The sequence below is a fragment of the Loxodonta africana genome, chromosome 9, assembly GCF_030014295.1.
Source record: "Loxodonta africana isolate mLoxAfr1 chromosome 9, mLoxAfr1.hap2, whole genome shotgun sequence".
Classification (NCBI taxonomy): Eukaryota; Metazoa; Chordata; class Mammalia; order Proboscidea; family Elephantidae; genus Loxodonta; species Loxodonta africana.
In genome coordinates, this window is record NC_087350.1 from 72,062,267 (window position 1) to 72,079,607 (window position 17,341).

Sequence of the window (17,341 nt, forward strand, 5' to 3'; positions counted from 1 at the left end):
ACCTTCCTCTTCCAGCCTTCTTTCTTATTTGTATTTCTCTTCTCACCTCTCTCTTTGAAACTTATACATGATATTCACAAGGTCAGAAAGTTTTAGCAAGGAAGAGGGTGGGACGGGACAGTGTGATAGGTGCCGACATGGTCGTCGTTTCTCCCTTGACACCAAGCTTCCTGTGAACCAATAATTTTTTTTTTTCTTTTTCCAGCGTCCCTGGGTCTATCTGACATTTCAGTTTTTGCCTTGGGGAAATGTGAAAAGAATTCTCAACCCTGACTGTCACTTAAGTGAGCCCTTTGCAGGTGGCATGTCGTGCCTGCCCCACTCCCACTTCCCTGAGATTGCTGTCCTATAGGCACCCATCGACAGGTCTTTCCTGACCACCCTCCCCAATCGTTCTCTGTCTCCTGACTCTGCCTTATTTTTCTTCATTACTTCTACCACCCACCAACTTAAAGATACACTGTTATTTTTCAGTTTTTCATTTCCTTTGCCATTTTTCAATTTTCTACTTCCTCTGCTAGAATAGAATCCCCATGAGAGCAGGAACTTTGGTTGCTTTTGTTCATTGCTGAATCTCCAGTGTCTAAAACAGTGCCTGGCACATAATAGGCACTCAGTAAATATTTGTGTGGCTAATTGGAGCCTTCAGAATCTGGAAATTATTCAACAGTATCATTAATATCCCACGCAAGTAAAATTTTGCTGAAGATAATTCAAAAGTGGTTGCAGCAGTACATCAACAGGGAAATGCCAGAAATTCAAGCCTATTCAGAAGAGGATGTGGAACAAGGGATATCATTGCTGATGTCAGATGAATCTTGGCTGAAAGTGGAGAATACCAGAAGGATGTTTACCTGTGTTTTATTGACTCTGCAAAGACATTTGACCGTGTGGATCATAACAAATTATGGATAACATTGCAAAGAATGGGAATTCCAGAACACTTAATTGTGCTCATGCAGGACCTGTACTGTGAAGAGGCAGTCGTTTGAACAGAACAAGGGGATGCTGTGTGATATAAAGTCAGGAACGGTGTGCATCAGGGTTGTATCCTTTCACCATACTTATTCAGTCTGTATGATGAGCACATAATCCGAGAAGCTGTACTATATGGAGAAGAACGTGACATCAAGATTGGAGGAAGAGTCATTAACAACCTGTGTTATGCAGATGACATGACTTTGCTTGCTGAAAGGAAAGAGGACTTGAAGCACTTACTGATGAAGATCAGAGACTTCAGCCTTCAGTATGGATTACACCTCAACATAAAGAAAACAGAAATCCTCACAACTGGACCAATAAGCAACATCATGGTAAATGGAGAAAAGATTGAAGTTATAAAGGATTTTATTTTACTTGGATCTACAATCAATGCCCGTGGAAGCAGCAGTCAAGAAATCAAACAACGTATTGCATCAGGCAAATCTGTTGCAAAAGACCTCTTTGAAGTGTTAAAAAGCAAAGATGTCACTTTGAAGATTAAGGTGCGCCTCACCCAAGCCATGGTATTTTCAGTCCCCCCATATGCATGGGAAAGCTGTACAATGAATAAGGAAGACCAAAGAAGAATTGATGCCCTTGAATTATGGTGTTGGCAAAGAATATTGAATGTACCAGGGACTGCCAGAAGAATGAACAAATCTGTCTTGGAAGAATGTTCCTTAGAAGTGAGGATGATGAGACTTTGTCTCAGGGACTTTGGACATGTTATCAGGAGGGCCTAGTCCCTGGAGAAGGCCTTCATGCTTGGTGTGGTGTAATAGATTGCTTTTGTGTGGCCTTTTTCACTGTGGTCTTGTAACTTTCACCTAGGTGATTGGGCGGAACTGTGTGATAGGGTAATTGTTGTCTACCAAGGAGATTGGTCAGTTTTGCCATCCCACTAGTCTTAAAATAAGCCATCTCAGAGGTGGGAAAGAGAAGAGCCCACCACCACCAAGGAAGGAGAGATTGGCAGGAGAGACTGGCAGAGGGCCAGGGAGAAGCCTATGCCTGACCCATGAAACTTGGGACTTGCCTACCTCCACAACCGTGTGAGCCATTTCCTTTGTATGGTTTGTGAGTTCTGTGAGAAGTTGCAGTGAGTTAGGGAACCCAAATACGGGAGGGAGAGTACTAGGGGGAGAGAGAGTAGTTGATGTTAGAGATGATGGAGTGGTACAGCAGCTTGGAAGGGTTGGACATTTGGGACATCTTTAACCTCCACCTCATAGGAACCAGCTTTGTGCTGAACCTTATAAAAGAAATTATTTGTTTACTTGGTAAAATAGTAGGTCAGTGAAAAAGAGGAAGACCCTCAATGTGATGGATTGACACAGTGGCTGCAACAATGGGCTCAGACATAGCAACAATTGTGAGATGGTGCAGGACCAGGCAGTGTTTCATTCTGTTATACAGAGGGTCGCTATGAGCCGGAACCAACTTCACTGCACCTAACAACAACAGCAGTGGGAACCCTGCAGTTAAGGCTGCAGTTGTTTATGTACTGAGTAGGGGGTGGTGAATATTTATTCAGTATTCACCTTACAAATGTAATAATCAGGTTTTACATTGCGCATTTCTTAGGCCTTCAAATACATGATTTGATTTGTGGGGTATGCTAATTATTATAATAGAAGACAGGTTTTTATTTTGTGTCAGGCTTATATATAATTTACATACACTGAAATTCACCCTTTTTTAAGTGTACAATTTGATGAGTTTTGACAGATGTTTTTAATAATATTGTGTAAAGGTGAAAATTTACACAGCAAATTAGATTCCCATTTAACAATTTTTACACATATTATTCAGTGATATTGGTTACATTTTTCACTGTGTGTCATCGTTCTCAATCATTTCGTTCTGGCTGTACCGTTTCCGATACTCTAGTTTCCCTGCCCCCTTACTTCTCATCTTGGCTTTGGAGTAATTTTTGACCATTTGGTCTTATATAGGGCACCTGATTGCTCAAAAGGTCAGCAGTTTGAATCCACCAGCTGCTCCTTGGAAACCCTATGGGGCGGTTCTACTTTGTTCTGTAAGGCCTCTCTGAGTCAGAATCAACTTGACGGCAACGAGTTTAGTTTTGATTTGGTCTCTTCTCATATAATTTTTTTAAAGGAGCTCATTAGTAACAGGTGATATTTTTTATGAGCCTATCTGTTATTTAGGTAAAAGGTGACTTCAAAGGATAATTTTGTTTTAAGTTTTAAAGACTATCTCAGGCAGTAGTCTTAGGGAGTCCTCTAGTCTCAACCAGTCCTATAAGTCTGGACTTTTTAAGAATTTGAGATCTGTTCCATATTTTTTTTCCTGTTGTATCAGGATCCATCTCTTGTGGCCCAGATCAGAACAGTCAGTAGTGGTAGCTGGGCACCATCTAGTTCTTCTGGTCTCAGGGTAAATGGGGTTGTGGTTTGCGTAGTCTATTAGTCCTATAGACTACTTTTTTCTCTGAGTCTTTGGTTTCCTTCTTTCTCCTTTGTTCCAGATGAGACCAATAGATATATGTTTGATGGCTGCTTGCAAGCTTTTAAGACCCCAGACACTACTCACTACATTGAGGTGTAAGACATATACTTTATGAACTATATTATGCCAATTAACTGAGTTGTCCCATGAGACTATGGTCCTAAGCCTTCAAATCCAGAAAACCAATCTTGTGAGGTGTTTAGTTATGTCTAAGAAGTATCTGCAACTGTATCCTCCATGTGGTCGATTAGATATATATGGATATACATGCATGCACACAAATATACCTATAGACACATCTATCTCTGCATGCATTAGTACTCATATATTCATAATCATACACATATATGCCTATATATGTATTTGTGTAACCACACACATATTTTTGGTTGTAATTGGTGTGAGTTTTGACAAATGTATACAGCTTGTGTAACTACCTCCACAATCACAATATAGAATATTCCATCACTCCATGTTCTTTTGCAGTAAGCCCTCTCCCCTCAACCCTAACTATTGGCAGCCACTGATCTGATTTTGTCCCTACTGTTTTACCTCTTCCAGAATGTCGTAGAAATGGAATCGTATGATATGTAGTCTTTTGTGTCTGGTTTATTTCACTTAGCAGAAGGCTTTTGAAGTTTATCAATGTTGTTGTATGTATCAGTAGTTTGTTCCTTTTTATTGCCTGATAGTGTTTCAGTTTTTATTCATTCACTAGTTAATGGATATGTGAATTGTTGCCAGTTTTTGGTTTTATGTATTAAGCTTCTACAGACATACACATCCAGGTCTTTGTGTGAACAAATGGATAAATACCTAGGAACGGGATGGCTAGGTAATATTAAAAAAAATATATATATATATATATTAAAAGTCTATGTTAAACTTTACAAGAAACTGCCAAACTGGTTTCCAGAGTGGCTGTCCCATTTTCCATTTCTATGCACAGCGTATGAACGTTCCAGTTGCTCCACATCTTCAATAATTTTGGTAATTCTGGTGGTGTGTAGTGGTATTTCATGGTGGTTTTAAATTGCATTTCCCAGCAACTAGTGATGTTGTACGTATTTTCCTTTGCTTTTTTGAGAAGGTCATGCTTTTACAGTCTGTTGTATTATGTAGATATTAACGATTTCATAATATTAGTGGCATTTTGAGTGACAGTTACCAGAGGAAAAAAAGGGCAAAGATTTGAGTAGTCACTTCTGCTTGGTCCATACTAGTCAAAAGGAGGTTGGTGTGTGGGAACTATCTGTTAAATTTTTTCAAGGGGTAATTCACTGAATGACTGATGACCAGTCCCAGAGAGAGCACATCTAGGACTTCAGCATGAGAATTGGCAGAAAGCAGATTTCATGGTCTTTGGTCTTGGGAAGACCTGCTTGGCCCTTAGCTAAACCATGGCCCTTATGGGAAGCTGACCTAGATTCAATCACATTTTTCTGGATGTCCCAGTAGTCACCTGGGAAGCGTTTGTTCTTATAAAGTTGCTCAACGGTCCTTTGTGGCCATCACGTGTGTGTGTGGTGGAAGCCTGCTGAACAGAGAGCTCCCTCTCTGGGGACAATTTGCTTGAATCAGTTAATCAAGCTTGAAAAATGGGTTACCACAGGTCCAGGAATGCTACCGCCCTTGAAGTCTAAGACCCTATTTCACAGGTTCCAGCTATCATCTCTTAATTAATTAAGCTAACATTCCCTGTGTTCTCACTACAAGGCACGTACTGTTTTGCATACAAGGTGAGTACTACGGTGAAGGAAACAGGAATGGTGTCTGCCTGCCTCAGAATGTGGGGGAAACCAAGCAAGAGAAGACAGGTGGTGTGGGAGCATCTAGGAGGGGCTCCTGACTCAGGCATCAGCACAGGGGAGGTGGTCAGGAAAGAACTGAGGAAGTGACAGCTAAGTGGAGACCTGAGGGTGAGGAGGAGTTAGCCAGGCCAACCAGGTTTTTGGAAAAGTGTTTCAGGAAGAGGGAACACACCAGTAAAATCTTAGTGGTAGGAGAGAGTATGGCCGTTTAGAGCTAGTAAGTAGTTCCCCGCTGTGGGGAGTGGTGAGACAGAGAGGAGGCTGGAGTCCCAGAGGGAGCTCATCCGGGAGGCCAGGTAAACCACTGTGAGGATTGGACTTTATCGTGAGGGTGGTGGGGAGCAAGGAAAAGATTTTAAGTGGGGGAGTGGTATTTTCAGGTGTTTGATGTTATAGAATAACTTTGGTTGCTGTGTGGTAAAGGGATCTGAGGGGCGCAAGACTGGAGGCAGAGAGACCAGTGAAGTGGCTCTTGTGGTTATCCAGGAGTGAAATCAGAGTGGCTTATTGATTGGCAATGATAGTGAAGTAGGACCTTTTCAATCCAGTAACTGGAAATGTGTATAAGGGCAGAAGTGAGTGTGCTACGAGCTTAGCTTTGAAAGCATTGAGAAATCCAGTACATGGTACTGCCTTTTTGTTTTGTTTTGGCTTGTTTGTTCACTTCCTTGGAAAACTTATGTGGAAATGTCCTTTTGGCTTTAGTTACCTGAGGGACTGTGGCTTTGCCAAACTCTCCTCTTTGAACAGAATTGCTCCCAGCATTGATTATTGTGTCCCCAGAAAAGGGGAGGAATTGTGCAGGAGGCCAGGGACATGCCCAGGGACATGCCCCGGTAGGTGGAGGGAGTGGGATGGGAAGACTGCCCTTAGCAAAGGCAGAGCAGAACCTTCTACTGCTGCTCTGGGCTACTCCTTGCTACCTTTTTTTGTGTCTCTCTGGGAAGGCCCCTGGGGCCAGCATCTATGTTTGGAAAACTGGAAACTCTACTTTTAGAAAAATGCTGTCTGAAAAAACTCCTCCTGGCCTTTCTCTTCTCTTCTTCTCCTGAAGGTTCTGGAAAGGTGTGTCTTCCCTTCCTCTGAGTATTCTTCTCCCTCATGGTTTAGGGGGTCAATTCTGTGTTCTAGTTTTGCCCTGGGCACCCCAACACCATTCAGATTTTGTCCTTCCTACTTTGCCTCTCCTACCTTTCCAGAAACCCATGATGGATTTGTTGGTAATAATGGAACAGAGAGAAATGTTCAGACAGGATGTAACCAACAACAAAAACAACCAAGTCTCTATAGGAGGAAACCCATAAAAAGGAGAAAGATGAGTGGGGAGAAAGGAACTCATATTTCTTTGGGAGTTATGTGCCTTTTACTGTGCTATGAACTTAACTTATATTTTCTCATTTAGTCCTTAAAACAACTCTGCAAGGTGGATATTGTGATCCCCATTTTATAGATAGGAAATTAGGCACAGAGAGCATAAAGTCTTGGCCAAGAGCACATAGTTGGGAAACTAGGGCTATTTCATGTCTGTGCTCTTTATACCAGGTCACTTTTTAAAACAGCAAACGTGTTCCAACCACCTCAGTGTTACCTTGGGGATGTGAAAAGATTCATGTGGCTTCTAAATCAACCAAGTGATTCCTAGAGAGCAGCTTCTGCATGAGCAAATCTAGTAATTATTTATTTCCTTGCTTCTGGAATGCAAGCTTTATTCTAAGCCACTTAGAAACATGCATCTCACTGTGACATTCTGGCTCCCAGTCAACGTCTTCAAACTATCAAGTAGGATCTGATATGTGTTAGTGTAACACTTCTTATTTTTGGAGTGAGAAACTTTGGGGGTCTGTTTCCTCCTAGAGGTTTGCTCTGCAGGTTGTGAAGAAATAGGTTCTAAAGCTTGCGTATTTTAATGGAACTCCTGATTTGTTGGTTTTTTAATGAATGAAGACAAGAGTTTCATGATAGTAGGGTAATTGCTTCTCCCATACACTGAAAATTCTTTCCATTTCCTACTCTTCTGTAGAAGTTTTTAATCCAAATCCTTATGGTATGGTGGGGGTGGGGTGGCGGGATTGGGTAGGCGGGAAGGGGTGATGCCCTCTTAGAAACTGACCTTTGCATTGACATTTAATTTAGACTCCGAGTTTGAGTCCAGTCCTTGGCTTCATACTTACAAGGAGTTACTACATCCTTAGATCCTTCTGCTGTTTGTTCCTCATGTTTGTTCCTTACCCCCACCCTACCCACAATGTTTAACTGAGACATTTTATAAGTAAAGCCGGTTTCTGGGAGCTGATAAGCATTCAGGACTACCAAGTACCAATGTAGCATGGTTGTATTCTGTGTATCCCTCTCTTCTTCCACTTTTAGTTTTCTACCACATTCTTGGCTTTAACATTAGCATTACTACTTAAATAAATAGAGCTGTTGGGTGGGTAGCTGGCACGCGTAGAGCGTTGTATCCTCTGTTCATGGGAACCTTCCCCAGTATGGTGAAACAGTCCTCAAAGGAGGCACCTGGGACACCTGAAAAAGAGTAGTCAGGTCAGTTACAGTTAGAGCCAGGCCAGAAGTGTGCATATGTCCTGATGGTAGGAGGTTGTCAGCTTCACAGACAATGTGATGAGCCTGCCATAGCAGACTTGTTTCTCCATGGGATATTGTTTTCTTGCTACAGAGACACAGCACTGGGGTTGTCCTCACCGCCTGGGAGTCAGGTATTAGTGACATTTTCTTGGTGTTTACTCACAGTCATCTAAGACGTGCTGTGGCTTTCTGGATTGGAAAACTGCTTTATTGATGGCGTCATTTATCGTTGGGAAGACCCTACTTGTGGCCAGATGAAAATTTAGTCTGCAGTGAATTGGAGAGTATGAGTCACTTTAGCCTCTAGGCAAAAAATTTTAAATGCTGCTGATGTTTTATGTATATTTATGGCCCCCCCTTTTTTTAAGATTGTTTACTCAAGTCTGTTTTCATAAGTGCATTTTTCATTCCCAAATGATCACACCGTTGGAGCTAAAATGATTAGGACTGTAACGACTAGCTCCCGGGCTACCACCAGCAAGCCTCTGGAAGCCCTGTTTCCTGGAGAATCCTGTGGCTGGGACTCAAGGGCCCATGAATTTGGGGAGCAGTTGTGATGCAGCCCTGGGTATTGGAGGTCTTAGGTGAGAGGGCTAGAGCAGTAGCCCTCATTGGTGTATGGCTTTGCAGTAATAACTGACAGTACTCTCCCTTCCTACTTTATCTTTCAGTTAATGACCAGCCACAGTGTCCCTGCTGCGAGCTCCTGCCACTGCCTTCAGGGGCTCTGGAGCCACACGCAGGTTGCTGTGGGCACCGGCTGAGGTAACATGGCTTACTGGCCTCAGTTGAGGTTGCTGCTGTGGAAGAACCTCACTTTCAGAAGAAGACAAACAGTAAGCTTGGTTTTTCTGGGGAGGAGGGTTCTCCCATGCTTTTCTCAATGGTTTTGGGTTGGGTGTTGGAGGAAGGAGGGAAGGGGGAGTCCTTTTGGTTTTCACAAAGTGATTGGATGAACCTGGCCCTGGGTGGACACAGGACGGTGGCTAATACTGGGTCTGATGTGGCCCTAGGGCTTATTATAGAAGGTAGCCAAGCAGAAATGCTAGCTTTGGTTTGTGTAAGCATCCAGGCATGAGTTCTGACCCCTGGAAGCTGGCTCAGAGCTGCCCCTACCCACTCTTTCTTTTTGCCCATCTGGCTTTCCAAAAGCACCTAATGGGCTCCTGTATTTCTGGGAGGCGGGAGTAAAATGAGTTAATGACCCAGCTCTTAGAGATCAGTGCCTGGATCTCCTAATGTCAGTCCCTCCTTTCAGCTTTGACCACAGGCACAAAGGAATATGATAGCCGAGACTTGTTTTATTATTTGGTGTTTTTTTTTTATTTTAAGGCATTTACTTTCTACATGGGCTTAATAATGCTTTGAGTAATCCTGATAAAAATCCTCCTTAATGCGCAGGTCAATAATGTTTTTTCACAGAGGAAGGTGGAATGGTGAAGGCATGGTGAACTCTCTGAAGCTCAGATATCAGCTCTTTTCTTCTGTGTCCCTGAACCCCCTTCTTTAGAGTTCCCGTCTACTCTGCTTGGTTCAGCTGTACCTCTTTGTAGTTGGCATCTAAATCTGTTTCCTACCCTGTCTTTTTCCTGACTTCTAAGCCTGCAACCCCCTCACTTGGGGTTCTTAATGAAGCTCAACGTGTCTGAAATCAAAATGATCATCTTTCTTAGACTCAAAGAGCTGTACGGAACCTTGGAGATAATTTAGTTCAGTGTTCCTTAAGCTATAACAATGCTTGGATCCTCTATAAAGGAACAAAAAATGTCAAGATACCCTTGTGTTCACTAAATTATTATAATGTTACTTAAATGTGTACGTGTGAGAAACTAAATGTGAACCCCTTATTCCTGCAGGCTGTTATGCACGTATATGACCCATACATATTTACAGATTAAATGCAAACAAAATTGCAAAACCAGTACAGTTCAAACTGAGACCTTTAACGTGGTGAGACAGCTGATGCTGAACACCGATCATAAACTGCGACATGAATATGGTAGTATGTGATAGTGCTTCCTGACCCTTTTGAGTTTGGCCAGCCTGTAATAGGATGTGCTAGGGGTTCAATTCTCCAGCCATTTTTGTATTTGAACGACTTTTATTTGATGTCATTTGGCTTTCATTTGGCACGATCTCATCATTCATAAATTGAGTCTGCGCCTGTTCCTTTCTCGTTAGTCTGCTACAATTAGACTGGTGCCAACCCAATCTGCAAACACGAATATAAACTTCGGCTCTGAAATCTTGTGCCAGAACTTGGTTCTAAAGTGGGCATTCAGAAAAATACAGATATATTTATTAGACTTTATTTAGATGGCCACTGAAATGAAAACACGAAATATTTAAAATCTTCGTAGAGAACTTGCAACCCTTTAAAAATATATATATATAGAGATTCTAGTTTGAGAAATGCTGATTTTGTCTAGTCCCTCATGTTACAAATATGTAAACTGAATCCCATCGTAACTAGTGAGAGAACAGGCACTGGAACCCCTATATCCTATCTGTCTTAGTAATATTAGTAATAATAAAATATAATATGTTAATATAACAAATGCAAACAGAGTGAGCTGTCATGTGCTAGGCAGTACGTGCATTAACTAGATTGTTCTTTTTAAGACCTCACAAAATACTGTTAATTCCTGACTTTATAGTTGGGGACCTTGAAGCACAGAGAGATTAAGGAATTGGTCAGATATTCACACTGCTTTTTTTGTGGGTACCCTGGTGGTGTGGTAGTTAAGTGCTGCAGTTGCTAACCAAACGGTCGGCAGTTCAAATCCACCAGGCACTCCTTGGAAACTCTATGGAACACTTCTGCTCTGTCCTGTAGGGTTGCTATGAGTCAGATTTGACTTGATGGCAACAGGTTTGGTTTTTTGGTTGCTAAGGCACAGTGATTAAGAGCCACAGCTGATAACCAAAAGGTCAGCAGTTTGAATCCACCAGCCGCTCCTTGGAAACCCTATGGGGCAGTTCTGCCCTGTGCTGTAGGGTTGCTGTGAGTCAGAACTGACTTGACGGCACCTAACAACAACAACAACAGTAAGCAGCAGATGGGTTCGAACCCAGATAATCTGATTCCAGAGTTGATACTCCAGTGTGCTATACCAGATCGCTTCTTAGTAGTATCATTATTTTTTCTGTCCTCAGCCCTAAAACCTTTTGAGTTTCTGGCTTCTTCCTTGCTTTTCCTCTGCCTCCTAAGGTAGTTCTCAGGTCCTGGTGTTCCCAGGTCCTAAATACACATCTGTTATATGCATTTCTTGGCTACCATGTGGCCCAAGTCCCTTGCCTCTTCTCCATTTGGTGGCAGCAGCCTGTATGATGGGAAAGTGCCTCTCCCATGGTATGGCCATCAGCCAGGGAGTAGTGGAAGAAATTGTATCATCTTAGCAATGAAAGGGGGTTTGAAAGATAGTCTAGTCCAGCCCTCGTACTTTACAGATGAGGAAACTGAGGCACAGAGCAGGCAAAGGGATTTTCCCAGGTTCTGAGCTGGGACATGAGCTGGTATCTCCAAGACTTAGGCCAGACCCTTTCCATGCCATTGCATTGATTTTTCTTTCCTTCTCCAAATTCTCTGCAGCCCCAGGACAGTGCTCAGCCTGAAGGTGGAGGAAATGGGGGCAGGGATGAGGTTCTCTGTGTTCAGCCAAAGGAGTTAGGAGCAAATGGAGTTAGGAATAGGACTTGGAGTTGGGTCATCCAGACTGGGCCAGTCTATACTGGTCTTGAGCTTGTTGCCTCTTGCTCAATAGAGTCTTTGGGTTTTAAAGTGTGTTAGACAGATAGGCAGGCTTAGTTAAAAGCAATCTGTAGCCTTGTGGCAGAGTTCTTGTTGAATGAGGAAGTGGAGACACAGCATTCTGACACAAAAGGGCTTTTCTAGATGCCTGCTAGGCTGTTCTAGTTACCCACCTTCCTGATTTCTAAAGGAAATGGATTTTGCTGAATCAGAAAAGAAGGTGGTTTTTTTTTAGATTGTCAGAACTGGGAAAATCTGGCCTCCCCCTAGTATAGTTGGTGGGGTCCTCCACAGGCATAAGCCTTTTTTATCAGGTTTGGATTTATCTACGCTAAAGGCTTTATGTCCCTGGATCTCAAGTTCCCTGATACAGCTGCCTGAGATTTATAGATTATATTGTTTAGACATTGGAACCTGTTAAGGTTTTGGGCTACTTTGTTAGCTCGCTTAGTCAGAGCCAGCTCTGCCCATTCTCCAGGGGGCAAGGTTGACCCACAATATGTGAAAATCAGTTGCTTGTTTCCCTTCTTCTGAGATAGCAGTTGCTTGTTTCCCTTCTTCTGAGTTTGGAAACTTGGCCCCAGAGCCTAGAACAGAGGCTAGCACTGGGACATGCTTTATAAATATTTGCTGAAAACCAATTGACGTCGAGTCGATTGCGACTCATAGCAACCCTATGGGACAGAGTAGAACTGTCCCATAGAGTTTCCAAGGAGCAGCTCGTGGATTCGAACTGCCAACCTTTTGCTTAGCAGCCATGGCTCACAATAGCTCTTAAGCACTGTGCCATCAGGGCTCCACGGTATTTGCTGAATGAGTGGTAAATATGGTAATGACCCATTAATTAGCGGTCTCCAGGAGGCACCACTGCTTAGGAGCCTGCCTTGTGTGCTGCTGCTAGGAAGAATTGAAAGAATATGTAAAAATCTTCAGCTGAATAATACGCCTCAGAGCAACCCTGTTGAAAGGCAGCTGTTTGCCCTTTCTGTTGGTGTCCTTGTTCGCTGATGAATCCTGGGGGCCCCTCTGCAGTGCCCTCATTGTGCAGCCTCATTGGGACCATCAGCCAGGCTTAGCTTTCCGCTGTTCCTGTTGGGCAAAGAGTGCACTGAAACTGAGTTGCGAAAGTTGGGTGCAAAGCTCAGTTTGGGTCCAAAGTAACGGTTAACTTGTGTGGGTGGCAGTCATTCTGGGCAAACAGGGTTTGGGGCAGGAAGAGGGAGGGGCTTCAGAATTCTCAGGATCCTCATCTGGTTTTAGGCTAATCTTTTTTTTTTTTTAGGGGACAAAGTCTCCATGGTACAGATGAGACAGAATGTGGCCATATGGCCTCTTTTCTTTTGCCTTGATCATGAATTTTTCCAATTAGATTTGACTAGCCATGTGGCTGGAAAAATAGATAATTCTAATTTTTGCATACTAAGTTAGAATACTACTATTTTTTTTTTTAATTGTGCTTTAGGTGAAAGTCTACAGCTCAAGTTAATTTCTTATGCAAAAATTTATACACATATTGTTATGTGACACTAGTTGCAATCCCTGTAATGTGACAGCATACTCCCCCTTTCCACCCCAGGTTTCCCGTGTCCGTTCAAAGAGCTCCTATCCTTTTCTGTCGTCTCGTCCTGAACTCTGGTCAGGAGCTGCCCATTTAGTCTTGTGTATCTACTTGAACTAAGAAGCACACTCTTGACGAGTATTATTTTATGTTTTATAGTCCAGTCCAATCTTTGTCTGAAGAGTTGGCTTCAGGAATGGTTTTAGTTCTGGGTTAACATAGAGTCCAGGGGCCGTGTCTTCTGGGGTTCCCCTAGTCTCAGTCAGACCATTAAGTCTGGTCTGCTTACATTAATTTGAGTTCTGCACCATACTTTTTTCCTGCTCAGTCAGGGACTCTGTTGTGTTTCCTGTCAGGGTGGTCATTGGTGGTAGCCAGGTACCATCCAGTTCTTCTGGTCTCAGGCTGATGGAGTCTCTGGTTTCTGTGGCCCTTTCTGTCTCTTGGACTAATATCTTCCTTGTACCTTTGGTGTTCTTCATTCTCCTTTCCTCCAGGTGAGTTGGGACCAATTAGATGGCTACACACAAGCTTTTAAGACCCCAGATGCCACTCACCAAAGTGGGATGCAGAACATTTTCTTAATAAACTTTCTTAAGAGCATCAGTATTTGAGCATTGTTTAGGGATAAGGAATACTTTTCAAAAAATTAAAACTCCTCATTTAAGAGCCATTAGAGAATTTTACAGGTAGACGGAGACTCTCTGCACCCCCCCACCCCCTTTCAGTCTCACTTGCCACATGTACTCCCTTAGCTCTGGCAGTGATGGTTATGATTGTAATCACAATTTGGTCACCCTGTGCCCCGGCGGCCTTGGAAAATTCATTTCTCTTGAGCTTTAGTTTCGCCTTTTATGGGATGAAGAAGGTAAGAACAAAGAGTCATTTATTGTTTCACTTATTGTTTACTGAGCACCTACTACATGTTGGACATTGTGCTGGGTGTACTTTGGTGAACCAGACAGACCTGATTTCTGTCCTCACAGAGCCTACAGTTTAGTGAGGGAAGCTGATATTAAACAAAGTCATCACATTAGCAAAAATACAATTACAAACTGTGGTAAGTGTTATGAAGAAAAAAACCAGACTATAGTTATGTTAGAGACTTGACAGGTGGTGGGTAGGGGCTAATTTAGAATGGAAGGACATGACATTTGAGCTGAGAGCCTTAAGTTCAAGCAGGAGCTAGCCAGAAGGAGAACAGGGCCTTAGAGGTCAGGGACACCCACATTCCAGGATGTGTGAAGGCCTTGGGACCCAAGCCAAGTTCCCGGGTCAAGAAACAGAAAGAATCCAGTGGTACTGGTAGAGTGAATGAAGGTTGGCTGGGGATGAGTTGGGATTAGATAGGGACCAGATTATGCAGGGCCTTGTAGCTCAGGAAGGGCAATTAAATTTTTTTTTTTTTTTTATGTACAAAAGAAGTCCCTAAGTTAGGCTTGCCATAGTCAAGAGGGTCAGATGGTTAAGGTCCATGTCACTGAGGAGACTTGAATGACAATAGCCCAAGGGTATAATTGCAATCATTATGTGCATAAGTATACTTGGTGCTCTGTTTTCTTCTCTCATTTAACTTTATTTGGTATGTATGTTCCTGTATTTCCAAGTAATCTTCATAGTTATAATAGTAATTCCTTCCATGTGGGCTGCATTTTGCAGTTGCGAAATACATTTATATCCATTATCTTTTCAATTCTGACAGGAATTTTGAGAAGTATGCATTATTTTTTCTGTTTCACAAATGAAGAAGAAAGGTAAGGCTTCATGATTTGTATGTTAGTAAGTTAGTAAGAAGGAGCCCTGGTTTCACAGTGGCTAGATGCTTGGCTGAGGTCGATGATTTGAACCCACCAGCTACTCCACGCAAGAAAGATGCAGTAGTCTGCTCCGTAAAGATTATAGCTTCGAAGCCCCATGGGGCAGATCTACTCTGTCCTACAGAGTCAGTATGAGTTGGTATTGACTAAATGGCACACAACAAATTAGTAAGAGGAGGGATCTGCTGGTTAGGAACATACCATGGGATGATGCCATTGACATTCCTGACACAGGGTATTTTCTTTTTTTAAATTGTACTTTGAGATGAAGGTTTACAGAAAAAACTAGATATATTGTTTTGTAACATTGGTTAACAACCCCACGACATGCCAACACTCTCTCCTTTCAACCTTGGGTTCCCTATTATCAGCTTTCCTGTCTCCTCCTGCCTTCTTGTCCTTGCCCCTGGGTTGGTGTGCCCCTTTAGTCTCGTTTTGTTTTATGGGCCTGTCTAATCTTTGGCTGAAGGGTGAGCCTCAGGAGTGACTTCATTACTGAGCTAAAAAGAGTGTCCGGGGGCCATACTCTCAGGATTTCTGCAGTCTCTGTCAGGCCAGCAAATCTGGTTTTTCTTTTTGAGTTAGAATTTTGTTCTACATTTATCCCCAGCTCTGTCCAGGACCCTCTATTGTGATCCCTGTCAGAATAGTCAGTGGTGGTAGCTGGGCACCATCTAGTTGTGCTGGACTCAGTCTGGTGGAGGCCAGGGTAGATGTGGTCCATTGGTCCTTTGGACTAATCTTTCCCTTTTATAGGGCATTTTCATCTCTTCCTTTCTAATCTTTTTTCTTTTTCATACCCCATTGTGATCTCAAGAGTTTTCAACTCAATGCTAAGAAACAGAGACTTATTATTTTAGAATGGCATGAAACTTTTTGGCTGCCTTTGCCCAGAAGACTCTTGCCCAAGGCCAAATTTTATTCCTTTGGCTTTCTGTGTTCTCATGCCGTGTCTCAACTTCAAGTTAATATGGGTAAATCTTGAGAGTTTAAGAGCACCATGACTGTGTCCTTAGGCTAGGTAGTTAAATGGATTCGCAAAGTGATTGAATTGTGGTATATGAGCTTCTGCAACCAGCAGGAAAGTCAGGCGTAAATATCCAGGTGGAAGTGGATATTGATAGTCTGTGAGATTTTGGCACAGCTCTGAATGATGATTAAAAAATTGTTTGATACATGTTGAATGTTGATGATGGTGGTAGTAGTAATAGCAGCCACAATGTGCTAGGCTCTTTGCTAAGCTTTTTACACAGAATGACATTTAATTCCCACAAGAACTGTAGAGCAGCGGTTCTCAACCTGGGGCAGCCCTCCCCCCTGAGGACATTTGGTAATGTCTGGAGACAAATCTGATTGCCACAGCTGGAGATGGTATGGGGTGCTACTGTAGCGTAATGAATAGAGTCCAGGGATGCTGCTAAACGTCCTACAATGCACAGGACAGCCTCCACAGCAAAGAATTTTCTGGCCCAAAATGTCAGTAGTGTTGAGGTTGAGAAACTCTGCTCTAGAAGAGCTTGTGAGCGTATTATCCCTATGTTCAGCTGCGGAATAACAAGATGGAAAAAGTGCAAAGTGATCGTTTGGTGCTGCCCAGGACAGCTCAGTGTAGCCATTCACTTAAACACCAGAATTATTATTTTAACATTCATCACTGAAAGAAATCTTTCAAGTTTCTGACCGTGGTGAGAAACACCTTTTGAAAACAGGATTCCTCCATATCTCCCCACCTCATGAGTGAGGTAGCGGGCGGATACCAAAGCAAGACTTAGAAGAGTTTTCTGTAGGAGTTTATAACGGTAACTTGTTAACCTTATTTCCAAGCTGTTTATGGGGGCCTATGTTAAGGAGCTGTGCTAACCTTAGAGACGGGGAAAAATTCTGGTTTTGATAGTGAGTGGAGCCAGAATGGCAATCCTGAAAGAAGCCAAGTTAGGTTTCTAGAGGAAGGCTATTAGGAACAGAATTGTCTAGAACATCCCCTTGAGTTTAGAAAGTGCCTTCGGTTTAATGACAGAAATAATTTTAAAGGTACAGGTACAAGGGCGTGTATGAAATTTTGTCTCTCATGAGTTCTCTGGTTTGGGTGCTTTGGAGGCAGTCTCTTCATTAAGAAAGGTGTTAGTGCCTCACCTCAGCAAAGGCTTTGAGAGATCAATAGTCTGCATACTCTGCTAATAGGGCAGAGGGCACAAAGAGGCAGGGTGCATAGTGGCTAAGAGCAGGGACCCTCGAGTTAGACCGGCTTTGAATCCTGGATCTACCGTTTACCAGCCTGGTATCCTTAAGTAGTTTATTAACTCTCGGAACCTCAGTTTCTTCGTCCGTAAAATGAGGGATAATAATAGCACCCAGAGGGTGTTTGAAG

General features: G+C 42.7%; 1 protein-coding gene across 3 annotated transcripts in view; it reads left to right on the top strand.

Annotated features, from left to right (window-relative positions):
• The window catches only part of ABCA1 (ATP binding cassette subfamily A member 1), a 140,234-nt gene that overhangs the window by 13,794 nt on the left and 109,099 nt on the right, over positions 1–17,341 (top strand). For 2 of the 3 annotated variants that reach the window (XM_023545081.2, XM_003407821.4), the window contains exon 2: positions 8,519–8,683. In XM_023545081.2, the coding sequence (XP_023400849.1) occupies positions 8,618–8,683 (66 nt within the window). In that variant the 5' untranslated portion in view covers positions 8,519–8,617. Of the gene's footprint in view, positions 1–8,518; positions 8,684–14,858; positions 14,911–17,341 lie in introns of those variants that run through there. The other variant, XM_064291643.1, reaches the window with a different exon arrangement.